This window comes from Aaosphaeria arxii, assembly GCF_010015735.1.
Source record: "Aaosphaeria arxii CBS 175.79 unplaced genomic scaffold BU24scaffold_3, whole genome shotgun sequence".
Classification (NCBI taxonomy): domain Eukaryota; kingdom Fungi; phylum Ascomycota; class Dothideomycetes; order Pleosporales; genus Aaosphaeria; species Aaosphaeria arxii.
Genome location: NW_022983476.1, coordinates 1,530,073 through 1,555,694, shown reverse-complemented (window position 1 = coordinate 1,555,694; position 25,622 = coordinate 1,530,073). Strand labels below are relative to the sequence as shown.

The 25,622-nt window shown below is 47.9% G+C and overlaps 11 protein-coding genes across 11 annotated transcripts; 2 read left to right on the top strand and 9 right to left on the bottom strand.

Annotated features, from left to right (window-relative positions):
* Positions 1-215: 215 nt before the first annotated feature.
* On the top strand, positions 216-1,606 carry BU24DRAFT_420434 (uncharacterized protein). The gene is made up of 4 exons (XM_033527468.1): positions 216-491; positions 540-990; positions 1,049-1,132; positions 1,188-1,606. Exons 1-4 carry the CDS (start codon positions 417-419, stop codon positions 1,580-1,582), a joined length of 1,005 nt encoding a protein of 334 aa, XP_033385723.1. The 5' UTR covers positions 216-416; the 3' UTR covers positions 1,583-1,606.
* A 153-nt stretch (positions 1,607-1,759) lies between these two features.
* On the bottom strand, positions 1,760-4,165 carry BU24DRAFT_490563 (cytochrome P450). The gene is made up of 5 exons (XM_033533722.1): positions 3,638-4,165; positions 3,031-3,586; positions 2,671-2,977; positions 2,354-2,624; positions 1,760-2,299 (listed from the first exon to the last, which is right to left on the bottom strand). Exons 1-5 carry the CDS (start codon positions 3,692-3,694, stop codon positions 1,937-1,939), a joined length of 1,554 nt encoding a protein of 517 aa, XP_033385722.1. The 5' UTR covers positions 3,695-4,165; the 3' UTR covers positions 1,760-1,936.
* A 146-nt stretch (positions 4,166-4,311) lies between these two features.
* On the bottom strand, positions 4,312-6,025 carry BU24DRAFT_478475 (uncharacterized protein; the record flags this gene model as incomplete). The annotated part of the gene is made up of 4 exons (XM_033533035.1): positions 4,312-4,754; positions 4,804-5,540; positions 5,599-5,871; positions 6,022-6,025. The coding sequence occupies 4 exons, from the start codon at positions 6,023-6,025 to the stop codon at positions 4,611-4,613; spliced, it is 1,158 nt and encodes a 385-aa protein (XP_033385721.1). The 3' UTR covers positions 4,312-4,610.
* Positions 6,026-7,578: 1,553 nt separating this feature from the next.
* On the top strand, positions 7,579-8,600 carry BU24DRAFT_420432 (alpha/beta-hydrolase). Its single transcript, XM_033527467.1, has one exon. It carries the CDS (start codon positions 7,652-7,654, stop codon positions 8,471-8,473), a length of 822 nt encoding a protein of 273 aa, XP_033385720.1. The 5' UTR covers positions 7,579-7,651; the 3' UTR covers positions 8,474-8,600.
* A 776-nt stretch (positions 8,601-9,376) lies between these two features.
* On the bottom strand, positions 9,377-10,802 carry BU24DRAFT_149609 (uncharacterized protein). The gene is made up of 2 exons (XM_033521243.1): positions 10,593-10,802; positions 9,377-10,491 (listed from the first exon to the last, which is right to left on the bottom strand). The coding sequence occupies exon 2, from the start codon at positions 10,312-10,314 to the stop codon at positions 9,424-9,426; it is 891 nt and encodes a 296-aa protein (XP_033385719.1). The 5' UTR covers positions 10,315-10,491; positions 10,593-10,802; the 3' UTR covers positions 9,377-9,423.
* BU24DRAFT_149608 (uncharacterized protein) lies at positions 10,803-12,824 on the bottom strand. The gene is made up of 7 exons (XM_033521242.1): positions 12,798-12,824; positions 12,575-12,644; positions 12,244-12,468; positions 12,123-12,190; positions 11,917-12,071; positions 11,654-11,869; positions 10,803-11,602 (listed from the first exon to the last, which is right to left on the bottom strand). The coding sequence occupies exons 3-7, from the start codon at positions 12,452-12,454 to the stop codon at positions 11,191-11,193; spliced, it is 1,062 nt and encodes a 353-aa protein (XP_033385718.1). The 5' UTR covers positions 12,455-12,468; positions 12,575-12,644; positions 12,798-12,824; the 3' UTR covers positions 10,803-11,190.
* A 647-nt stretch (positions 12,825-13,471) lies between these two features.
* Positions 13,472-14,515, bottom strand: BU24DRAFT_420431 (uncharacterized protein). The gene is made up of 2 exons (XM_033527466.1): positions 14,372-14,515; positions 13,472-14,300 (listed from the first exon to the last, which is right to left on the bottom strand). The coding sequence occupies exons 1-2, from the start codon at positions 14,474-14,476 to the stop codon at positions 13,767-13,769; spliced, it is 639 nt and encodes a 212-aa protein (XP_033385717.1). The 5' UTR covers positions 14,477-14,515; the 3' UTR covers positions 13,472-13,766.
* An 818-nt stretch (positions 14,516-15,333) lies between these two features.
* Positions 15,334-16,427, bottom strand: BU24DRAFT_420429 (mitochondrial ATP synthase). Its single transcript, XM_033527465.1, has 4 exons — positions 16,385-16,427; positions 15,857-16,252; positions 15,714-15,800; positions 15,334-15,661 (listed from the first exon to the last, which is right to left on the bottom strand). Exons 1-4 carry the CDS (start codon positions 16,394-16,396, stop codon positions 15,632-15,634), a joined length of 525 nt encoding a protein of 174 aa, XP_033385716.1. The 5' UTR covers positions 16,397-16,427; the 3' UTR covers positions 15,334-15,631.
* Positions 16,428-16,702: 275 nt separating this feature from the next.
* On the bottom strand, positions 16,703-17,729 carry BU24DRAFT_490557 (nascent polypeptide-associated complex, alpha subunit; the record flags this gene model as incomplete). The annotated part of the gene is made up of 3 exons (XM_033533721.1): positions 16,703-17,247; positions 17,322-17,380; positions 17,490-17,729. 3 exons carry the CDS (start codon positions 17,727-17,729, stop codon positions 16,908-16,910), a joined length of 639 nt encoding a protein of 212 aa, XP_033385715.1. The 3' UTR covers positions 16,703-16,907.
* A 327-nt stretch (positions 17,730-18,056) lies between these two features.
* BU24DRAFT_440370 (uncharacterized protein) lies at positions 18,057-21,437 on the bottom strand. Its single transcript, XM_033530367.1, has 4 exons — positions 20,122-21,437; positions 18,715-18,854; positions 18,366-18,623; positions 18,057-18,268 (listed from the first exon to the last, which is right to left on the bottom strand). The coding sequence occupies exons 1-4, from the start codon at positions 21,254-21,256 to the stop codon at positions 18,218-18,220; spliced, it is 1,584 nt and encodes a 527-aa protein (XP_033385714.1). The 5' UTR covers positions 21,257-21,437; the 3' UTR covers positions 18,057-18,217.
* A 430-nt stretch (positions 21,438-21,867) lies between these two features.
* Positions 21,868-23,037, bottom strand: BU24DRAFT_344510 (uncharacterized protein; the record flags this gene model as incomplete). The annotated part of the gene is made up of 2 exons (XM_033523404.1): positions 21,868-22,012; positions 22,073-23,037. 2 exons carry the CDS (start codon positions 23,035-23,037, stop codon positions 21,868-21,870), a joined length of 1,110 nt encoding a protein of 369 aa, XP_033385713.1.
* Positions 23,038-25,622: the final 2,585 nt, after the last annotated feature.

Below are 25,622 nucleotides of genomic sequence, written 5' to 3'. Positions count from 1 at the left end.
GTCATGTTAGTAGTCGACTTTGCGGCCGTAGTGCATTTACCAGGATCACATTGATATGCGTATATGTGCATGGCGCGTCATATGATTCTCGAGTGATTTCCGCGCCGCATCCTATTCCATGCGCGCAAAGACGTGAAATTCACAAGTCTAAACCTGATTCCATATTCTCGACCAATGATGGGGATGCACTTTCACACAAAGAATCTCCCTTTGATCGACAATCCACATCCGATAAACTTGATAAGGGAGCGGACGCCACGCTACGCCTTCGTTCAACGGAACGCAGCCTTCCCTCGAAGCCGCTTGAGATCTTTTCTTTGTTGACTTCAGAAGAAAGCACTCGGAAACCAACATTGAAATAGGTAGACGCTGTCGCATGTTGTCTGATGGGTTTTTGTCATTTAACTGGGTCGAAGATGGGTGCAGATGGACGAATTCAGGATCCAGAAATACTGAATCATCTCAACATCGTTTCTATCGATCAGTTGACTGTAAGAATACCTCATGCTCCAAACTGCATGGCACTGACCTGTGTCCAGATACTGGGATGGACGACCACAGTTTTAAGCGTGCTCCTGACTATGGGCCGCTTGATCATTCATTGGCGAAAAGTGCACAGTCTCACGCTCGACGATCTCCTGAACACAATGTCTGCCATCTTATTGATACCTCTGAATATTACTTGCCTCATATACCTGCCCGTGGAAGTTCAAGCGCAGTCTTATGCGCTAGGACTGACTGATAAGATGCCGACATTTGAACAACTCAACTATTCCAATCACGTAGAGTTGGCCATGCTGTTCCTTTTCTGGTTCGTGATCTACTTGGTAAAAGCGAGCTTTCTGGCCCTATTCTGGCGCTTGTTCAACATCAGCTCCCGGTTCAGAATGTGGTGGTGTGGCATCACTATATTCACCGCTTTGAGCTTCTGTGTCACAATTCTCATGACTCTTTGGAGATGTGGTAACCCAAGCGACATCTTAACTTTTGGTATGTTCACCGATACTGTGTCCTCAAACCATCTATGCATATGCTGATACGCGTAAAGGTGCGTGTGAAACGATGAGTATCGGCACTGCCAGAGCAATCTTAATTATTTGGTCTGTGTTGAATTCCATAGGGGGCATTGTATGTACGTAAAACCTAAGTATGACTCCTCATTGCTGCAATGTCTGACGTCAATTTAGTAATGTCTTTACCTGTTTATATGGTAAACACGAGAATGCTTGCGCTCGAAACACCACAGCGCGTCGGCATCACCCTTATATTTGGATTGGTAGTAGTCCACATCATCTTCGACATATTACGAACCGTGTACGCATTATCCCCAGACCTTGGCGTTAGAACGAATCTATTAGCTGTCTGGCTCATTCTCGAGCCCAACGTTGCGGTGATTGTTTGTGCATTGCCTCACTATAAGGGAATGTTATCTTGCGGAAATTGCAGGAAAGCAAGAGGTAGTTCAAGCTTCAGTTTCACCAAGTCGAGATCCAGTGCGAGGCCTCAGACCATCGTCCCAATGGATTTGCAGGATGTGAGTGGGTATTGCTTAGAGTCACGCAGTACAGTCGAACATGTATGAGCCTTCCATTAATTAGTCAGAATTATTGCGTAAACCCTTTTTAGTAGGTTTCTACCTGCACTTCACTCGTGTCGTACCTCCCACATTATCCCTTGCTCGCACGATCTCACTCTCGAAGTAGCGAGCATGACTAGCCAGGTTCAGCTTCATGTCAGGTTTGATCGAAACAGCAATTGTGCTTTGTTCATATCTATATCCAATACCGAAGCGCTATAAGTTGCTTGGACTACATTGAAGTGACCTACATTGATGTCTGTTTCAACATCTGGATCGAAGCCAATCTTGAGCAAAATTTTACATGCAGCTTTGTGCATACAACGCCTAAAAACGAGGAACAGTTTCCCATTTGAAATTTCAAGCAGGAGCCTTGCGAATATCGGTCAGCTTTACCATCAATGGGCTCTTCTCCCATGTGTTGTAAGCCCTGAGCCCCTCAAACTCATTCTTTGGATTCCAGAGCGGAGCTCCGTCTGCGAACTCGAGATCGAAATTCCAGAGCAACGCCCCAAGGATCAACCTCAGCTCCACATAAGTCAGATTCCGGCCGATACAACCACGGGGACCAAGGGAGAACGGCTGGGCTGCTTTCTTGATGTCGTTGCCGTACCGCGACTTTGATTCGGGAGACTCTAGGAATCGCTCGGGAATAAAAGCGTCGGGATTGGCGAAGTTGGATGACGAGTGTGCCGCTCCCCATGAAGATACACACACTGAAGTCTATTGTTCAGGTTAGCTTGTGTTGAAAGCTATCTCATGTGTCAATGTACTCACATTCTCAGGGACAATGTTTCCATCAATAAGGGACCCACCCTTGGGAACAGTTCGCAGGAGCCCAATTGGCACGGGTGGAAAGATGCGAAGACCTTCTTCGATGCAGGCGTTCATGTAGGGGAGGTTTCCCAGAACATCCATATTGAGGTCTGCTTCGGTCTTGCATGCGGAACGAAGCTCATCCTTCAGTTTCTTGAAGATTTCTGGGTTTCGTAGAAGATAGTTCGTGAGACCGCAAAGTTCGGTGGCGGTGGTTTCGCTGCCTGCGACACTATTGTTCGTTAGTACTTTTCAAACAAGCATTGTGGGTTACCAACATGAAAAGAGCAGCATTCATAATGACTTCATCATCAGACACCTCGTTCTTCTTCTCTCGCTGTTTGAGAATGTACCAAATGAAGTCTCTATGCTCAGTCTTGGTTTTCATACGCCTGACCGTTTTCTCGGTGGAATTGCGCAAATGTTTGGTCCTTCGCTCGCGAATAATTGAAGGAATACACCACAAGAAGAATCTCTGTCCCCAAGACCCAGGTGTCGCAAACCGTCTTGTCGCTTGTTCAAGAGCGCCAGCCTTAATTGATTCATAGATAAGGACAACCCAGTTTGCAGACTCGCTACCCTCGCCTGGCTATCTAGTCAGTACTAATTCATCAATTGATTTGCTCTAACGCGCTCACCGTCGTTCAGGCACCCGAAAGGTTCGCCAAAGCTCAGATCCCCAATGATATCGAATGTACAGAAGTTGAACCACGAGACCATATTAGCAGCTTCACCTCGATGTGCCATCTCCCGTAATCTGCGCACAAACAGGTTTACGTAACCCTTTAGGATAGGCTCCTGTTCAAGCAGAGCCTGTTTGCTGAAAGCGTGCGCGAGCGCTCTTCGTTGTCTCGCATGGTGCATATCCGGCGCCATTGTCAGGTTGGTAGCTCCAGGAATGGCCTCAACGGCACCGACGTGGATTGGATCCTTATCCATATTGGCCAGGCCAACACGATGCCCATAAATGTCTTCCCATGCTTTGGCGGTGTTGAAGGAAAGCTCATTTGGCATCACTCGGACGACTGGGCCGTATTTGTCGTGCAGCACTTTGTAATCGAATGAAATGCGACCTTTCAAAAGGGAAATGATTGAAGGGATTGGCGAAATTCGCCATAGTAAAGGTCCGGGGTATTTTGCCAGAGGATGAAGAGTGATCCTGTATATTGAGAGCAGCACAAAGTATGCTATGAACTAGCAGCAACGTTAGCCTCTGCATATTGGAGGGAGGCACAATGGACGTACTGCAACAGGCGCCCATACAGCAATCTGCCGAACGAGATCCTCATCGAGAAGACCCATTTTTGGGAAAAGACAAGTTGGAAAGTTGCTGAGAGCACGAAAGACAGGAAATTTAAACGTGCGTATCCAATACGAATGGCAAGCGAATGGCGAAGCGATAAGATAGATCCAGGGAGAGATGACCCGCGCTGATGCTTAGATATAACCATCGCTCAATGGTCACAGGGACTTGTATTGACGCTAAAGACGCTACAACAAGCGGTTATCTCCAACCCGTATTTGGTGAGCTCTTGAAAAGGCAGGCAGAACGTTACGGCACGGTCTCGCCAAAGCATATCCGCGATTTGGGTGTGCTGATCAAAGTTGGAAATCTCACAAAACGAGGTGACGTGAGCATAGAACATTCTGCAATCGTACATGAGTATTTAGAATTAGGAATTTCCATCTTTCCCCGCTGCTCTCGCACATCGATGGAATTAATGGGATCAAGACAGGATTCCAGGTCACGTTGTTGGAGATGGCAAGCGGTAAGAGGAAGCTAGTGTAGGTGGCACCGTAGCACCCGGGCTGTGGTGTTACGAGTATTCTGATTCCCCCCCTTGTGCCCCTCTATAACTGACCAGGAGGCAGGTAGGGTAGGTATCCGTATCCGAAAACCCCGCAGTTCGGTTGTGTGGGGAAAACGTGGATGCATCTCTACACCATTAATACACCATCTCTTTGGTTACGTTACGTTGCCATCATGGGACACTGATTCATTCTCTCAAGCTAGTCAGGTCCCAATTGAATCGAACATTTCTCCGCTGATTCTCCGCATAGAAACTTCTTGAAATGTGGATACAACATATATCGATTTGGCTATTGTGGAAAATACTCATATTCGCAGGATGCAACCAACATTGTCGCTGTAGGATATATCGTAATCGTAGCTGTGCACACAACAAAACTTGATAGCTATCCAATACACTCCCGTTAATTAAGGGATCACTTTGGCTTTCCTCATCCGGTCAAAAGCAATTTTCCAGGTCTCAGGAGTGCGAATTTCCTCTGTGTAGCCCACTTTGTGGGACGCTTCCATACTCATCTGTCGATCGAAGTCGAACATCGTCATGATGTAGTACTACATAACATTAGGCGGATGTCAACCAGCAGAACAGCATCAGACTTACTTGGAATCCAGGATGTGTAATGTCGCTGTCGACAGACCCCTTTTTGAGGCTGTATTTCTTTTCCAATTCATCCCATTCATTTCTATGCGCAGCAATGTAGGCTCCTGGCTGGGGTGAGTCCTTTTCGGGACCCGTACCTTTTAGGCCGAAATACTCCGCAATGACTGGCCATTTCCCGCTCCAAGTATCCTCCTGCCCACCGACATTGAAGCTCTTTGAAGCGGTCTTCTCGGGATGCAATGATGCATGGATGGAGAAATGCGCAACCATATCTTGTGGCGATTCGTTGTATTTGTTCACCCAAGACTTTTCGGTTCCAGGGAATGGAACTTTGGCTCCTTCGCCCTCTATGGAACGGTACAGCGAAAGGTAGAGCGCAAGTGTTTGGGCAAGACAATAAGCATTGTTGTTCGGTACAAAGCCAATGATATTGTCAGGTCGGACCTCACACCAATTCCAGTTCTTCCCTTTAGATATGCGCTTCAAGCAATCAATCTGGTTGTAGTAGAAGAGCTGCGATAGCGCTGGTTCGGGAATGGGAGGGAGTGTTTCCTTCAGTGGCAAGTCGTTCGCAAATGGGAATTTGTCGAGCATTTGGCACCCGTAGATCTTAGTCCCTGAGGGAAGGACAACATAGGAGAGCTTCGAAGATAATTGCTCTATAGCTGTCACAGCTCGCTCAAGCATAGCTTCGTTCGTTTTGCACTCAAGGTCATTGTCGTCGGTCTGTTTGTAAGCTATTCAACCTTGAGTTAACTGTTTTATTCCCCCCCGCCTCGTCGGAAAAGTACTCACAGTAGAAATACACCTGAGAGACACTTTCAACATCCTTCACATTGTCTTTTATCTTCTGCTCAAGCTCCTCCTGGCTCCCCTTGAGCAGATCAATACCTGAAACAATCTGTAACCTCGGATCATCTGGCCACAATGCCATGTCTCTTGACAACGGCCTGTTAACGAGTGCCGTCACTTTTGAAAACGTATCTTTGGAAGGGTAGCCATTCAAGATAGCATTCACGATAGCCCATCCTGAGATACCAGACGCGCCATAAATCAACGCGTGATTCCCTGTCGGTGCCATGGTTACGATTTCGGAGGCTGAAACGGCAATACTGTCTATATGTTCACAAAGTTAGAATACATGGGACCGGTGACGGCGCAGTACGCGGGCTTTGTACTTGCACGCCCCGGAACGCGCTTGAGCGGCTACGTTCCGACCCATGCAAACAAACTCCCCAAGAGCTCATCAGAATTAGCGTACTCCATTTCCATTTGCTGATCGCAAGCTTTCCTGTCAACGCGAGCGGAAGATATTATCCAAAGGCAGACTGACTAGCAAGTCCCCGCATTTGAACCCCACCATGACTCGTGGAAGGTATCCCTAACGGTCCTGGGGAAATCCATCGGAACGGGCTCGTCAATGGATTTCCGGGGAAGTTCATCATCGGTGAAAGTTAATTGGCTCATAGAGGTGGTTGTTGTTGTCATTTATGGTTTGAGTGCACTACATGTACAGCCTGCTTTCCACGTAGCGCGCGTTGCGCAACCCTTCAGCGCCTCCTCTCTATGACGCTCGAAGGTGATACAGATCCACACGAGTCAGAGTATCCTCCTGGGTATACAATCGATCCTGAGATACAAGCATTCATCAAAAATCACTACACTCAAGTTGATAGACAAGGTATTCCTGTCGCATATTCAGAATGTTGAACCAAAAACGGAGTTCTGATTGTTCCCAGTGGAACTGAATTTCGTGGCAGGGAAGGTAAGTTGAACCATCACCTCGACACAAGCAGCTCTAATACAATATTTGAAGCTGTCAAGAACGTACACTTGGGAATGTGGGAAGGCGTACCAAAACGTTTGCATCGCCCGACTAAGGTCTTCCCGTTCGGTGACCACGCAGACGACTGGGAAATGTAACATACTGGCCGGAGAACTCGCCTGAAGTCCAAAAAGGCATGGCGGCACATGCGAGATACGAAAGAGATGGAGAGTCTGGGATGCTGAAGCTAAGCAGTTTGCAAGTGTGGTTGACATCTTGATCATTCCTGCAAATCCGGCGCAAAACCCCCCTTACACTTCATCTGCTCAAGAGTCAAGATTTATGTCCAGCCCTGGGTCTGCAGACCTTTTTTTCGATTTGGAATCAATCTCTGCTGGGGCAATGCCTTTATATACACGAATTTTCAAGTGGTTGGATAGGCATACACGCCATAGTTCCAAAGCAACATAGAGTGACTCTATCTCCTGACTACAGTAACCTCAATGATGTACCTTCAAACACGACGAAAGAGGCACTTCATATAGATCTCGTAAAAGCAATGGTTTTCTTACTACTTCTGAAAAATTCATTGGACATGTACCTCCTAGAATACATTGTAAACGATATACATTTGACTTGGATATATCCAAGGATTGGCATGAATTGAAGGAGAAACTCAGCGCTTAGCATTATGATCCTGGATCGAAGTAAATGTGAGGAGGCTTGGTGCTGTGGGGAAATATCCTAAAGTGGTTGTCTGACATCAGCAGTAAGTATAATCTGGACATCATTTAATACTGCATTACAAGTCGGGAAGGTTTGCATTCTATCAGCTAAAGGCCGGCGAAGGGCGAAGTACTCGGGCGACATTTGCTCTAAAGATGCGCTGACAGCTGTGCCCTGTTGGCCCACTATCTCGCGCCGCGATAACGTTAGTTGGTAGTTCCTCTTCGTTGTATTTAATTCTCAGGCATCCTTTGTTTGACGACACATTGGTCCCTCCCTCCACACAGTATTTCATGGTTCTTCGAAATTGTTGCCCATTTCAACTTATTGATAACCTAGCCACAATAGCCTTCCGCAATGCCATTCCTAAACATGGAAGAATCTATTTCGCTATTCTACACTACAAACGGGGATTCTTCGAACCCACCGATACTTCTCATTCACGGATGGTGCTGCGATTCACACGATTGGTCCTGGCAAATTCCAGTCCTCACGAAAACGCATTATGTGATTGCGTATGACGCGCGTGGACATGGACGATCGACTGCGCCAGAATCGGCGTCGTTCAGCACACAAAGTCTGGCCTCTGACGCAGCTTCTCTACTCAAACATCTTGGCTTCAGCAAGGATGTATTGGTGATGGGACATTCCCAAGGTGGTGTTGTGACCTCCGTCTTCTCCGTGCTTCATGCCGAGTTGACCAAAGCGGTCATCATCATCGATCCACCCTATTGGAATTCTGGAGAGATCTGCGATGCATCGATTCCGACTCTACAGAACGCAGATGCTCATGATTGGGCGCTCGCGGTTTATGGAGACCAGCCTGGAGGTCTTACCGCTGGTAATGTCCCCGAATGGATGAAACAATGGTATTTCCGTCGAGTTTTGGGAACACCCAAGCATGTTGTGGCCGGATGTGTGTACGATTTTTATGGTAAAGGAGACGAAGGACTAGGACGATCGGAGGTCCACGCAAGATTGGTGTCCAAGCGTGCTTGTCCAAGACTTGTTGTCTATACTGAAGATGAGAAGGCAGCAAAAGAACGAGCACTAGGCATGGGTGAATTGGACGAGGTGATAGTGATTGGGGATTCACCGGGGCACTGGCCCCAGAGTACAAGAAGTGAGGAGTTCAATGGATTGCTCTTGAATTGGCTGGAGAAGATCAAAGCTACCTAATCTCGGACGCCAGTAGCAGCGCCAGCGGGCCCAAAATATGTTTGATCATGAGAGACTACCGGAGCCTAGACACACTAAGGAAGTCTCGCATCACTTACAAATCATGCTCAATGATGGCCAAGACCAGAAAATGATAATGATGTTGAAATGAAGCCGAGAAGAATGATCTCTACTGAAAAATGTAACCCCCAAGTGACCCTGCCTGAACCTTCGACATCACTACCAATTTTCCTGTCCCCGCCACAAGTGATCCAAAGTTCTAATTCTAATGCCGATGAGGATCGGGGTTCGGACATTGCGCATGGCTGAGACCAGATGCACAATTTGGATTAATTCCTGCTAGAATGCCTCCAACTTGAGCAACTGGCGGCGGAAGAGGTAGAGCCATTGCATATGGATTTAGAGGGATTCCGGGGCGAATGAAGCCAAATCCTGCTCCCATCATAGGCTGGGGGTGCATGGGAATGATCGGAGGTTGGTAAATGTGTGGAATTCCCCAGTAATGTTGATGTTGATTCCAAGGACTACCATCGCCATTGAACATCGGCATCTTGTGGAGTTTACGTTAGGTAAAGTGTAGGGATGGTGATTGTCGGTCACAATTTCGAGTGATTCTCAGGTATATAAAGAAGTTGCAACCTTCGAATGATGTGCAAAACGATATGTCGTTGATATTGTATATCATCGAAAGGGACTTATATATCGTGGAAGAGTTCGTGTGATCACACTGCGATACAGTGAATGATTTATCATACATGAATACAGCACTCGTTACTGATGGCAGCGTCGCACAGCTTGATGAATATATCACATAATGGACTGAGCATGAGAATGAAGGTAGAAGCTGTGGATGATATGTCTTCAGGCTGTGACTAGTGAATATTTGTTCAGTGATGACATGTTGTGAATTTGATCTAGTCAATTATATATACTCTTCCAAATACACATGTTCAACTCTTCTCGCTTTCTGCCATGGCGGACACTGCCTCTTTGGCAATATTCCTTGTATATTCGTCAACATTATCCATCTGACCAATCTCCTCAAATCGACTCTTCCAGAGCGCCCATCGTTCCTTGCTAAAGCCCGCCATTCCTTTCCACAGCTCGCCTCCTCGTGCTGGGTTTCCTTCGTTTGGTCGTTTAGGTGTTAGATCCTCCTCTTTTTGATATAACTTGTGGCCTGCACCAAAGATCCACGCTGCCGCTGCAGGAACGCGTGCCCGGTACTTCTGCAGTGCTGTGCCTGGTTTGTGCGCATCGTCGGGTCCATCATCTGCCTGATGATTCTCAAGCGCAGCGCGCATTTCCCAAATGGCATATAGCCAAAGATCAAAAGTACCATCTCTCGAAATGGTTGCATAGAAGTACTGCATGTTTGCATAAGCATGAGCTTCTGGCTCGGTGTATCCCGCACCAACGCCTGGACTATCGTTCATCGTTTCCCGTGCAGCCAGTCCAAAATCGCGAAGGCCAGCATAGTCGTCTTTGGGTGCCTCGTTGTTCGAATGCACCTTGATTCCTTTCAATAGTTTACCTAGCCGATCGTGGCTTTCCGCATTTCTGAAAGGAGTTCGCTTCGCCGAATGAATGAAGCTATACCATAGATCCAAGGCATTGATGTCTTCTCCATCGTTGGCTTTTTCAATAGGTTCGAGTAATGTCTGAATCGCCTCCTCTAGGTTCAAATTTCCATTGTTGTACTTCTGTATGATGGGATAGAACTTGCTGTCGCTCTCCGGCCTGAGGTGTCCTCGAATTTCGGCGATTGCATCAATTTTTTCTGCTTCCCCCGAAATTTTGTCGATTGTCTCCATTATCTCACTCTCACTTTTTGGCGGCATTTTCGTTAAGGTGTTTGCAATGAAACTCTCTGTGGCTCTTTGGAGGACACGTTCTATAAAGTAAAGTGCTTAAAGCCCAGTGAAGGGATTGGATGACGCTAGGGTTGACATATGCCCCACGCACGAGTTGAGCATATCTATCGCGATTGGCGAAGCTTTAATGCGTCGTAATCTCCACTAACATCCTTCCTAATTTAGCATAGCTTTAGAAGACTCCACAGGCCATTCGATGCGACTTGTTTTCTAGGTGTGTGCAAGATACATTGTGTAGAAATTACCTTTTCCTATATTTGCAAACCTCGGCCTCGACCGCAGTTCGAAGCAATTCGGAGAGTATTTCTGGGGCAACTCGTGCAAATTCGTAGTCGCATTGAATGTAGGGTCGGTCATGCCGTACAAGGGCACGCGACGCATCATACTTCAATGGGCAATCTCCCGAGCCGTTGCCAATGAGTCGTAACAATACCACAATCCGGCATCACCACTTTCCCGCAACTGGAACTGGGCTTAAGCACTACAAGTCATGATCGACATAGGGCATTGGAGGGTTGCTGTCAAGATGCTTCTAGATATGTCCCCGAAAGCTTACTTAGATGGGGCATAGATGGCGTGTATACCTTGGTCTCATTCGCCTGTTTTCTGGTCCTGATACACCAAGCTCGAATTCTATGATTCAATGTGTACATACAACAGTTGGCGAGACATAGGTCTGATGCAGATCACGAAAAGGCCAAGGAACCTTGCAGGCTGAATCTGCGGGCGAATTGGTCACGGGTTCTTGGGTTTACTTCATGGTTCCAGACTAATTGTATTGGGTATGATGGTACTAGTCCGTCTCAGTCAACCTTTTCACAGCCAACATGGCATACAACATGCTCATATCGCTTGCCGCACTTGCTGTCCCTCTGGAGTGGTCTTATTGCTTGTAGAGTCGAGTGAAGGTGCATACCCCAAGGAAGTTCGAAGCTCTGTTGTACTGTGCACCTCCAGATCCTTTTGTACGAAGATACCGTGCTCAACGTCTTTATTAGTCTGTGTGTCGTGCTTGGGGAACCTATCGAGCTCGTTGGAAAAGTTCGTGTTCGTTCCTGTTCTTGGTCCGGTCGAAAGCAAATGCGGAGTGATTTTTTGTATCAGAGGTCGCAGTGTTGGGAGGCAAGCGCATATGATGCCACAGTTAAGTTCGACGACTGACCAGTATGCTGCTGGTGCATTGTCCCAGAAAGGGTCCTGGGTATTGATGCCTTTGTGTAGTGTTGATAGACGAACTAGTGACATGATGCAAGTGCTTCCGGAATATTAGCTCGATGATATCTTTGAGGTTTGTTCGTATGCTCACAAGAAACCTAGACAGAAGAGGCCAAGGAGCATTCCCTTTTGTTTCGATCCCATGTGCAACTTTAGCACTGGGATGACTGGGATGAGGAAGACCACGAAATCCGTGACGATGTTCATGCATGATGTTAAGTACCAGACTGGGAGCGTGTATATACATTTGCCCTCCATGCTGGGAAGAAAGCTTGTAAGCGGCGTGCAAGAAAATCCAACAATGAATCTGCTACCAGTTAACAACAATTTAACAAACCAATGCGGCGGACATACTCTTGTGTGATTCCCCAAAAAGCGATGCATATCATCAGCCAGAAACAAACTTTTTGAATGCGGACTGATGGAAAAAGTCTGCGATATAGAATCAGGAATGATACTTTCGTCAGTATTTGAGAAGCATTGTAGATCATGATGTTGGCATAAAGCAGCTGATAAAAGTTAGATAAGCCACACTCGTGAGCCAAAGTATCAGCTAATACCTTTAGTTGCTTTAAAGCATCACCTGCTGGTACGAACTTCGTATGCCGGCCAAGTCCGTATTTAGCCTCTGTCTACAATGAGCCATGGAATTGCAGTGGGAATACTCAAGTAGCCAGGTACCTAGGACTGTTGTCACTGATGTTGCGATTGCAAGTACCTGAGCGAGTGCAATCATCACATCGTCTGCCCCAAATACGTTAAGAATCCTGAGACGAGTATAAAGGCGTAAGAAAACGGCTATAGTGGACAGGCTGGCAAATATGATGGCCAAGGAGTTGATGAGTGTAGCTTGGGATTCATGTCTGAAAGCCCCTTCGTCAGGGGGTGCCATGATGAACCAGTATTTGGGAGATATGTTAATGAACGGGTGGTTTTCTGAATGTATTTGTTCGGTGGAACATGGAAGTATATATCTGCATAGGCCACAGCTCATTACTTAAAGCGAACTCACATTAATCACGCTTTTCAGGTCCGGATGGCTCTTCCAGTACACAACCTATGGCGCCGACTCATGCCATTGCCTGCAACATAATTATCATCCTGTATAGCAAATCTCTGATTAAACTACCGTCTCTGCAGCCCAGGTGGGCTCGGCTGCAGTTTGTTGCAGTTATCGCAAGGAATTTGCCGCAGACTAATAGCAGAAGGGACGAATAATAATGAAAAATACCTACTCCTGCAGTCGAAAGAAGCAATGATCATGGTTCTTCACTCGTTGTTTGAAAACCTTAACTGCACCGTGAAGGCAGGCACAATTTACCTGGATTGCAGGGGGCGTAAAGATCCCTGCTGCTCAAAACGTAGTGTAAACCTTATTCGCGGCGACTTTTGCCAGACTTGTGGTGATCCTCAATTGCGGGGATACAGGCTGAATCATGTTACAGCATATCCAGCCAACAGCAAGCAGCCCAAGTACCAGGATTTGGTTGACAGCCGTTTGCAAGTTCGGTTGAGTGACGCACTCGGCACTCTCGCCGTGAATCCTCGACCTAGATTCTGGAGCCGAAAACACGCATTGACGATAAGGCACATTGTCACCTGCATGTGGGAACATTTATAGTTCGCAAGGATATGAAATTGTGAAAGATTGACCTCAGACATAGGCCTGATCATACAACTGGTGAACCTGTTCAGGGCCCTCAACAGCGTGGAGCGGTTTCGAGACTCTCTGACATGCAACTACCGCTGCCAACGTGAGTCAGTGCACAGCGGGGACATTGCGTATTCTTGTCACAACCTTTGTATGGATCGATCAATCAGACGAAGGCACAGCAAAGCTACAATTACGTGGGGACTTTCCTGCGAAATATCCCCGAGTGAATTTGTCAAAAGAACTTGTAAGCAATGCCTCGTTTCTTGATTTGAAGGGCCACTTCTAGCAATACAACAAATACGAATTGAACCGGAAAGTACACTGAAAGAAGAACACACTGACTCTGATAGTAGGAAGCCATAGACAGCGAGCTCTCGCAGAAAACTATCAGTGGATTATAGGTTCGATGACATGCCCAAAGTAACAGATGGGGTACCTTTCCTTATATGCTGCACTCTATCACGCCCCACCGGTTATGGTTTTTTCGTCGTTCTCAAATGATGAAAGATAATCGTGGATATCAATCATCGCGTTATTGTTTGTACCCTTATTAGTCCCTGTCTCTTCGTGGGAGCGACATACCATTCCTCGGCATATCGACATTGACCTCTTCGCTAGCAGTATCATCATTAAACACAATCGAGACTCGACTCTCCAGCACTATGCGCTCCTGGCTTTCCTGTATGTCTGCTCGCACCACTTCTTCCACCGCATTCATCATCGCTCTTTCGCGTCTTTTCCTTCTCAGATAACATGAATCGAATATCAACCAGAATGCAAGAGCAGAGGCAAGAACACCAAGTGTGAGACCGATGCCGACTTTGACACCGACGCTCATCCCCTCGCTATCTCTCTTCTCGGATGCGTTGATCGTAGATATTGGTGTCGGATTTGCCACTAGTTTTTCATTTTTATAACTCGTCAAGGACGTTGGCCACGGACCGCTCGCTCGCGTTTTGCTGAGTAGTGTTGTGGCCAGGTCTGAAGTGTCGAGACTGTAGGGGAAGAGCAACGATTGTTCGATTGATGGAGTCTTCATGCTCGCTGTCCGATGGTCTGGTGTTGGTGTTGGTGCAGATGAGAACTGCTTTCACGAAAGTTGTAAGTAGCGTGCGTGGTGTGATTTGAGGATACCTAGGTGCTGTGCATACATACATGGTGTGCCGTCGACGAAGTAGATGCAGCAACAGTGACAACTCCATACACTGCCCACACATTGCTGTTGAGACTAAGGGGTTTGAAAAACTGGCGTAGCTCCATATCCAATTGTTTGAATCAGACACAGGGGAAAGGTTGGTCTTGACGATGTGGTCCAGAAATTCTGCGCGAGGAGACGAGATCAAATCTATAAGTAGGTCATGGCCAACCACCAATAGCATTTGCATGAGCATTATCGTGCAGGTCGCACTTGTAGCTAACGGCGACACGTCGCACTGACGCCTTCGATATCTATGTTTTGGGCTTCTGTCTCCACCATGCTAAATTACAAGTGGCAGATTGAAGTTGATCCATAGGACTTTTAGATGTCTTTCATGCCACCGAAAAGCGATGGGCCTTTGATTATTTGGTTTTATTGAGTCTTGGGTGGGTGGATGAATACTCGGAGTGTTTACTTCTTTGAAAGCACTCTCGTGCTTTGTTTGGGCTTAACAGGGACAGTTTCAAAGTCATGTTGTACAACATGCTGGGTGGACGAACCACACGTTGGCCATTGAACAACCGCCCATCTGGCACCAATCTCATGTTCTTGGACCAATCTGGATCCTCTATTTGCTGGATCAACAACCAACAAGGTGAACAATAAAACTATCTGTGTGATATGCACCCCATGTACGGAGTAACCACCATCATGAGTGCATAGGCATTCCAGTCGCTTTCTAATTTTTCCTTCATGACATCTCGAACCGTAAGGGGATGCTAGATGGGTTCCGTCGAACCAGGCTTCAAATACATAGTGGCCTTGAACAGTTATTGGGCATGCTGTGAATGCCTTTTACTGTGACAGAAAATTAGGTAGGCAGATCAATGTCTGATCACCGGAATAGGACCTTCTGTACATTCCTGTAGCGATTTGTACGACCGCTACCGTGACCAAAAAGATCCTTGTGTGGCTCGAGATCCACCCGAGCGATTATGAGATGGAAGAACTCGAGGGAATAGATATCAAAGTTGGCTCCAATCATTCCTGGCCGAGTCAAAATCGGACACTCCTGGGGCGACCGCAAAATCCTCAGACGAGAGGATTTATAATAAGTAGAACAATCGAGATCAACATCATTAAGAGATCAGAAACTATCACGCAACTGGCATCATCTTGGGACTAGATCGATCTATGATTGCATTGGGACCTCAAAGCTATTCACAATACGTAGTACAGCCCAATCCGGGGATATTTTGGCACGAGAGAAAAAACGTCTATAGGACGGAAAGATCGCCGAATTTCTCCTACAAGATGGTCAATGCATGTTCTTGATGGATTCCAAATGACAGGTCTTACCTTGTAACCGGGAACGGCCCAGCGGCCCTTGGACACGAGCTGTTCGGTGCGCCTGTCAATGTCGGGCTGAGCAGCAGCAACCTCATCCTATATCGTTATCAGAATCACTTTTGTCATCATTGTCATAAACGGGATCAACATACAACGGTGAGATCCTCGAATGGCCTGGCCTCCTCGATGTTCTTCAAGGTCTTCTGCAAGTCGCTCAACTCCTTGTCAACAACGCTCTTGGTTTCCTCGGCGCTCTTGACAGCCTGTGCCTCGAAAGCTTCGATGGCCTTGATCTGCCTGTTGACATCGTATGTCTGGGGCTTGAAAGCACTGAACTGCTTCTCGATCTCATCGATGACGGCGGTGTTCTTCAGGATGGAGCGGTAGTAGGCGAAGTCGACAGTCTGGGGCTGCTCGGAGAGAACGGTGACTTTGCGGCGCGCATCGTCGTTGCGCTTCTTGAAGGATTGAAGGGCAACGGCAGTGTTGCCTTTGAGACCAAGCTGGGTGCCGATCTTGGTCCAGTCAAGCTTGAGGGCGGCGCTGCGCTGTTGATGATTGTTGAGTTAGTTTTCTGCATTCGATCTTTGAAGCTGCGATTGGGGGAAACGGCGCCTCGCCGGGGTATCAATTGGGCTACATTAAGCTTCAAGGGGTATACGAAAGGATACAGAACGTACTCCGACGGCCATTGTGATGGAATTGGACGAGTTTGTGGTGGGGATGCGTTTTCGTGATGGAGAGAAGGGTGACCGGATCTTCCAGAGGTCAAGCTTGGCACATTCGGCCTAACTTCGGATATGTCCTACCATTGCCGAGCTGTGCGCCCTAAATCGGAGCAACTGGGACAGAACAGAGAGCAGTAATTGAAATGAGTTAATGTCAACCTTACATAGCTACGAATCACATGAGGGCCGTAGCTCTGCCCAAAATAAGATGATATTCAATCTTCCAAGGAGATGGAACGTCACTAGATTCGTTGTTATGAGACCAAGTTTCAAATGTCATAGGTATTTAGGTTCAGGCACACACGTAATACACATAAACCAAGTTGGGAAGTAATATGTGACCTTGGGATCATTCATGCATAAATTCTATTTCAGAAGTTCTTTTACATGAGTGATAGAAGCCCGTAGATTTTAGTTACTCGAGTAAAGTCATCTAGTCTTTCTCGGAGTAAGCCTTTTAGCGAGCATGGCGAGCTTATATGCTGAGGGCCATGATGGAGTTGACGATGTCGTTGTCGTTCTCCTTGAGGGCCTTCACGGCCTTCTTCCGTGAGACACTGGCCTGTTGCATGACAAGCTCAATGTCCTTGGCCTCGAGACCAGAGTCATCGACCTCCTCGTCATCATCCTCTTCCTCCTCCTTCTTGTCCTCAACAGGAGCCTTGCCCTTGCCGTGATCGTGATCGTGGTCGTGGTCATGGTCATGGTCGTGGCCAGCGTGGTCATGGCCCTGGGCTTCGGCGGCGGCGAGCTGCTGGGCAGCAGAAGCCTGGGCCTGAGAGTTCAAGTCCTCAATCTTAGCCTCACCAAAGATGCTGCAATAACAGGTTAGCAACAATCTAGGAAGAGTAGACTATAATGCACGAAGCCTTGAATGATCAATACTTACATGTAGGTGTTGCTTGATGGGGACTTGTAGACGTCGGGCTGGTTGATGACGAAGAGGATCTATGCACACAAATTAGATACCGCTGCAAGCCATATATCAACTCGTCATTTCATATCCGAGCAAAACGTTCGAGCCTGCCCCTCAATTGACCGACTGGTATGTACGTACGTTCTTCGGTCGGCGAAGAGTAACGCGAGTGATTCCCTCGATGTGCTTCAAGCCGAGCTTTCCAATGGCCTTGCGAGCCTTCTTCTCGTTGCGGGAGTGGACGGCGACAGAGGCACCTGCGGGGATGCCAGCCTCACCAGAAGCCTCAACCTCGGAGTCGGAGCTGTCCTCAGCATCCTCGATCTCGGCGCCCTTCTTCTCGGGCTCGTCGGGAAGTTCTTCAATTCTTGGGTTGGACATCTTGTATTGTGCGGTTGAGGTGGGAGGTGGGACGTTTGGTGGGTTGCGTTGGGGTTAGCCACAAGCTTTCGGTTTTCGCGCGCGCACGCTTGTGGGCAATTTAGCGAAAAATCCGACTGTGGCACTGTGGGCAGTGGGCTACTGGGAGAGAACTGCGATTCTGGCGCTGACGACATTGCACACGGTGATAGAATAACACTTTCTTCAATGGTAGAAAAATCATAATGGGATATCAATTATGGCACTCTGGTTGCGCTTTCATGAACTGTTTTGGAATTTTGGCTCTTTTGCTACTATATTCGCAAAAAAGAGCCGTCTTTAACCCGACCCGAATTGCACCGTTCCCACAGAAAATTCACCCTGAACAGAGGAATCGAATTTTAAGATGCTAGGAGATCCATTCGGAATGCTCGTGAAATGCAAATGTCCTTCCACTTCCGGCGCCAGTCTCGATTGCTTCGTAACCCGACCCAACCAAAAAGGGTCGTCTATGCCTTTGCGCGAATACCAGCGAGAGTCTTGCGGACCTCATAGCGAGTCTGTTTCATTCATTAGCCAGGGCTCCATTCGATTTCCAAGCCCACCCCTGATCTGCCATGCTAGGCAAGCCTGGGAGTGTGCAAAAGTCCAACGCACCTGCTTCCTCAACTTCAAGACCTTGAACCTCTCGAAGTCGGTGAGTTGCCTCCTCTTCTGGAACTGGGCACGCTTCTTTGCCCAGGTGGTCTGCGCGTATTGCTCCTCAACCTTCTTCTGCTCCCATTGCTTGGCGACGAATCCTCGTCCAGCGGCGCGAGGAAGCTTGGGGATGACGATTGAGGTAAGGGAAACATCGGTAAGGCTGGCGGAGTGACGGGGGACGGGCGCATCCTTGGAGGGTCCATCAACGAGAACCTGTTGCTAATGTGAGCCTCCAATCTTCCTTCAAAGCACTCAGATATCGAGGATATCACTGATATCACCGATATCATAGGAGAAAGCATACACGCTTGTGGTCCACGATCTCGACGATGACGGCCTGACGTCCCTCGTAGGGACCGTTGCCGAAAGTCACGACACGGCCGACCTCGACCAGCCTCCACTGGCTCGTTGTGATATCGGCGTCACCCATTTCGACAATTTGTGCTGTGATAAATAGTTAGAAAAGAACGAGAGTGTCGAAGATGATGCTGTCGAGGGCGTACCGGTCGGAAATAGGAGTCGGTGTTGGTTGTTGTTGTCGAATGTCGTCGAGTTACTTTGCGAGGTTGTGAGATGGCAATTCAAATGTGCGGCGCTAGTTCTGTGTGCTGTCTTGGCAGCTCGCTTACGCTAACGTCGGAGGGAAAACTATTTCTTTCGCGCTCGCGACTCTTCACGTCTTCCCCTTTCCCCCAACTGACTTTTTCCAAAACAACAATAATAACATTGGGCTGCGTTGAGCCCATATGGACTCACGAGATGGAGAGATCCATCTTATTGCATCACGTCGCATCGCAACGCATTCATTATGTCAATGGAAGCACGTTGTTGAGCCTCCGCCTGGTCGGCGATGAGGAACAATCATAGAACGCTGCAGGCTAAGGCTGCTACTAACATGTATCGAAGTTTTTCGGAATACTCTGAAAACCCCAACTGGTATGTCAAACTCTCTACCTTCTTCAAGTACCTCATCTTTTCCTATGATGACGTAATTTGCGATTGAGTCCTTTGCCGGAGACCCTCGCCGGGGTTTCATTAACGGTTCAGGACCTGTGATATTCAATTTCTTACATATTCTGAGCTCTTGATACATTCTTACCTTCGACTTGTATATGTCGTCGAGCGAAGCTAATTCTGTTACAGTCCAATCGGCAGATATCATAATGTCCATGATCATTACACATTCCATGATCTCGTGATGGACAGTCCATGCAACACAGCGTGGACAGTCTCTTGACCTTGCTTAAACGTACTTATTATATCAGTATGCCATTAACTCGCGATGTTGCAGCCCCTGCCATTTTTATTCCGCACCTGGTAAGTCAACATTTCTTTCGGCGTTCACCGCCTGTCCGAGGATTAAAAACTTTGCCTAGATAGTACATGAGGGGACCATCTACCCCCCCTGATTTAGCAATTTTCACCAAGATCACTGAGGACTTCTTATTCAAAACACTTTTGTCTTTGAACGTCGAATGCAACACGTCACTGACATCACTTAGGTTTTGATAGGGCTTATTCTCGCCTTCACTAATGAGCTCTTGTATTCATATGTACTATTTACTTGTTTGGGATGGGATTAATTTGCGATACTTTATACTAGTCTTCATATCAAATCAATCAATGACGGGTTCCACAGTCCCTGCTTCATAATTCACGGCTTGCAGTGCGTCCCTTTGTGCTAAAAGAGCTCCTCGTGTGATTCTCTTACCATGGTTGCGGTATAGCATCTTGAGCATTTCCCCAGCCATGCTATTGCCCAAATTTGCTCTCGGGTCAAACCTCGGCCCACTGTATGGGAAAGGGACAATATGCTGCCAACTCGTCTCGTCACAGTAGAAATTGAACGAGAACTTATCCGCGTTGCGTAGCATCTCCTTCAGCCACTCGCTCTTATCGCTTCTCTCGCGATCAATCCACTTCCAGAGCTCCGCATCGTGAAAATTGAGAGTGTCGTCAGGTACCTCGTCAGCCAGGATCTGCGCGTTGAATAACAGGTGCCTCAAAATACGAATCTCGCATCCGCAATCGATGACTGCGAGGCGCAACATGCCAGTCGTCAGGGCTTTGCTCACTCCCAGCAGCACCGATAGCGCTGCCACAGCACGCTCATTGCCTTCTTCGATCGCCTCTTTCAATCCTTCCTTCGCCGTCTCTCCTGCAATACTGCCCTCCCAATCCAATTTGCCGTTCAATGAGACCAAAATATAGAGCAATGACACCTTTTCCTCCGTCCATGGTCCATGTAAGAGCTTCTCTGGCACATAGAACCCCTCTGCAAAGCTGAGATACGTGATTTTTGAAAATCTATAAGGCCATAGGCCCTCAAACTCGTCTTGCCCAGGGACAGTCACGCCGGTCGAAGCCCATGCCTTGCCCCGAAGCTTGACAATGGCATCATGTGCCTTTTCCACATAACTCAAAAAGAACGGCCAGGTGTAAAATTGACACGTGAGTACATCTGACTGTACGACGGGATCTGACGTCTTTTTCCGCGTCCGGTGGTTGTTCCTGTGATCGACCGTCGCGAAGAAAGTTCGCATGCAGTACTCTAAGCAGACCGCCTTCGAGGAGAGTCTACGTCCGAGATCTGGTGAGGCTCGCGGAAGGGATATGTTCATGGAGTACAAGAAGATCATTTCGAGGAGTTCCTGCGGTAGGCCTTGGAGAGTTGGCATCGCGGCTATTGTTGCCTTTCTCGGCTTGGCTCTTGATAATTTGGATTTTGATGGGTTTTGTGGTGCAGAGACTTGAGATGCGGAGGATTTGACAATTCTTCGATTTCCCTTCTTACCTCTGCTTCGTAAAGGAGTGAGGTCCGTTATAGGTTGTTGGGAGCCTTGCATGGCGCGGGATTGCGTAGCCAATGTGGCTGGGAGTGGGCAGGCAGCAACACTCAAGAGCTGGAGTTACTTCATAGGCATAGCGCTAAAGAAGTTCTCGTACGAGTTGGTCAAGCCGATTTGGGGCACACCATGTACAGATTATTCTCACATGAGAGGTGACTCTGGCCAGGTTGTAATTGAGGTGCGCATGTTCGGTGAAGTTGAGAGATCTCTTAGCGACGTCGGTTTACAGGAAAGAAATTTAGACGCGATAGCCGCTACTTCGAGTGGACCCACTGCAAGTAAGGGTTACATTCGAAGACAAAGTGCATCTCTGATCGCTGTACGGTTGAGGGAGACCATCATCTGCACAGTGAACTGATCTACATTCTTTAAACTATATTCATTTGATTACTATTATTCCCTAGAAGGATGATGCAAAGATGCTACTAGCTATGATCATGCATGTCAATTCATATTACCAAGATTCCAACTCGAAACATCAAAACGATATCGACAAGGAATGAGTAAACCGCTGCCCGTTAGAAGAACTCAGTATGTGAAGATTGTACGTCCATGTTTGCAAATAGCCCCATGGTCTCCCCTTTTATATGCACGTCACCTCGGTCACACTATAGTAGAGCAACCGCACCCATTACACCGGCAGCTATGGCACCGAGACCATACGCGGCGGAGGCGGCGGCGCCGGTGAATTCTGTGGGTGGAGCACTGACAGTGGCGGAGAAGTTACCCGTAGCAACTGGTGCTTGTGGTTGTCTGATATGCGATCAGTGACAAGTCAAAGAAAATGGTCGGTGGAAGGATTATGCGACTTACCCATCGGATATTTGGGAGACCAGAGGTCCAGTGGGCACCTGAGGTTGACCATCAGAGATCTGGGTGATGACGGGTCCCGGTGGCACCACAGTGGGAACTTGGGGTTGACCATCTGAGATTTGGGAAACAACGGGACCAGTTGGAACTTGAGGCTGGCCGTCGCTGATCTGAGATATTACCGGTGCGCCAGTAGGTACTTGAGGCTGTCCATCACTGATCTGAGATATCACTGGGGCACCAGTGGGCACTTGAGGTTGTCCATCGCTGATCTGAGATATCACCGGGGCACCAGTGGGCACTTGAGGCTGTCCATCACTGATCTGGGATATGACAGGAGCAGCTGTGGGAACTTGGGGCTGGCCATCGCTGATCTGTGAGATAACAGGTGCACCTGTAGGGACTTGAGGTTGACCATCGGAGATTTGCGAGACTGGGGGGTAACCAGTGGGAGCCTGAGGCTGGCCGTCGCTAATCTGGCTAACTGGAACGTTTGTAGGTACTTGAGGCTGGCCATCACTGATCTGAGTTGGAACTGGGCTGCCACCGCCGCCGCCAGTCAAGGCGACAAGGTAGATCGGTACACAGTGTTCGGCCCACTTTCGATCATAGAGGTTGTGGAAGCTTCCACTCCAGCATTGGTAGAAGATCGAAGAGCCGCCAAGGGCCAAGCTGTTGTTGGAGCAAAGAGAGAAACCGCTAGTATAGATGGCTCCTGCTTGGGGAGGCGCATCAAATTGGAATTGGTAGTTGCTGGCGATGTATCCAGTACGGTCGGCTTGGTCCGTAAGAATACCATTAGCCAGCGTGAGTGTGAGGATGCCAGCTTGTTGACGTTTTTCAACATCCCGTTTGGCCGATGAGGTCACATTGACGACGGAAATCTGGAATTTACCATCGTGGGACTCGGAGCAACCAGAGGGTGCTGGTGCCTCTGGAGCAATGGCAGAGGTGACCGCCTGTGGCATTGGGTTGGCCAACGCGCAGGCCGCGAAGGCGAGGGCAGCGAATGTGTGCTTCATTATTGTATGATTGTGTAGTGCTTGCAGATGTCGAGGTGAGGGTGTTCAGAAAAGATATACTTTGTTTCCAGCGAGAGATAAGAGCAACAATTGGACTGATGAACGAGGTATCAGGCCAAGCAGTAGGAGTGAAACAGCAACAATCGGCCGAACTGATAAGTGTGAGTGTAAGAATGCGGGTTGAGGGGACAACTAAATAGACAACAATCTGCACTCAACATAAATGGACATGTCACATCAGATCGAGTTGCGGCAACGCCGGGGTTGAAAACATGTCGATCAAGAACCACGCGTCAATAGAGTCCACAAAGACCTAGTACAGTGGAGGGGGGCGGGTGAACTGGCTGGAGAGCGAACGGCTAATGGTGATGTTTGAAGTGTGTCATTGGCTCATTCCTTGTCCAACCCCTCCGAAGCATCCCCACCGCAGTCCTGCGTTCTCGTGAGGTTTGACATTTGTATTGTCCTCTTGGTTTTTCTTGCTTCTCTTGATTGTTCTTAGCTCTCAGCCACAATCCGCCTTCTTTGAACCGGCCTGCAAGCGTTAGCGCTAGAAAGACAATGGTTCAGTTTGCTACTGAGGCACGAGGCTGGTGAGCCGGTTTGATGATGTCTCACAGCAGAATGCAGCCATGAGTGCAGACGACGGGAGCAGTATTGTCCCCATACGCCTGTGAACGGCCAAGAGGCTCAAATGACCTTGAGACACTTGGGATATGTGTAAGGCATTCAACCTGTCCATGCCTCGGATGAGAATCAAGACATCATCATCATACGCCCGCATGAGCAATGTGCAAACATCCCAGAGCAGTTGAGAGTCGATACAGCTTGCGCAGCTCCTGGAGGGGATGGAGGGATTAGAGGCAGGAGGGAAGTCCGCGGACTGGAAACGGGACGATGGAGTAAGAAAGTATGCATCAAGATCTGCAGGTTAATATGCTATGTCCGCTGATTTCCATGAGGATGATGTTCGATTGGTGGATGCTACAATGCAAACCAAAGTTTGACGTCGTTACTCCGACCCGATCGGGTTTAGCTCTTCCCTTCGCTATCGATATCGATAAGTTCCCACTCTCAATGCAACTCACAAACCGCAACGCTAACTACTCCAAACACCAACTAACTGCTCGTAATCGTAAGTCGGTCGCTATAATCCTACTTACTATGACTTAGACGGATACGTACGTGTAAGTGCAGATGTATCAGTAGATTACATATTCCATTGTTTGGTTGTGGCTAATTTTCAGCCATCCCCACGGCTTCGACGCGCGCGCAATTGAGTCCTCCAGTCGCACTCGAAACAACCGGACATTCGCAACCGACAGTGGCAGACGTCAGTCCCCGCCTCTCTTCATGCAAACTATAAAGGTCCGCAAGCATACTCCGACCGTAAATGAGGTCAGACACTTGTAAGAAGAGTTCACCAGTTTGGACGAAACACTCTCCTGAGTGCGACGATACATAATCCCAATGTGTTATCGAATCAGTCCACAGACAATTCTTGGATCCTCGCCTATTGATACACCCTGATGATCTGTTCCTGGATTCGTTTGTTGGTTCTGCAAACGAGCGCAAACAGTGGCTAAAATTCATGCTCAGCAAAGTGATCGGCTCGGATGTGCCTAATTCCCTAGGATCAAGATGAAATGACGTGCTCTTTCAGGTAATGACTTGTTGTTCGGCTACAAAGAGTATCCGGCTCTCACGCCCCAGAGTTCTCTAGCCGGCGTGGGGCGCGATGCTCCAACGAACTACTTTATTGTTGAAAGACTGGGGCAATGACAATGCTCAACATTGTACCCAGCATGCAATCGGTGATCAACCATGGCGACTTTGCGATCTTTATAGCGTGTACTCGCACATCTCTTATTATTATAATACACAAGCTTCGTACTTCAGCATTACCTGATGACAACCTCTCTTCCTAAACTCTAACCCCGCGATGCAGCAACGGATCAATAACCTGCTTCGAACCGGGGCTTTCTGGCCTATTATCTGCTACTACTTTTCAGCCCTCGTTTGTTAGATTTTCATTCGTCGATTTAAATGGTATTCGGATCTAGTCGATAGTTTACTACCAAGTGTACCATACAATAGGGAAGATAGCGCCGGAGCTGATTGTTTTCTATCGCGAGCGCCAGCGAAGCTATCAGTTGTTCCGAATCAACTTCTTTTAGTGCGATTGTCTTTAAGCGGGGCGTTCACTTTGTGAAAATGCAGTTTTTGAGCGGGCGACGATGATGACGATGGTAAAACAAACTACCGAAATCTGGGACCCAGTGCTCTCATCAATTAGCATCCGATGAGGGCACCACGATTACGTTTTCCTGACTCTTGAACAGGGCATTCCGCCGGTTGCAATCCCATATCAGGTTTTCAAGAACCAGAGCTTATCAATGGCATTGTTAGACCACTATAGTATCATAGAATTATATTATTCGCCTACTATTCATGTGATCGTGTGACATTTTTCCCAATGATGACAATCACATTGACTGGACAGGGCGACAAAGCCATAGATTTTGTTAGTT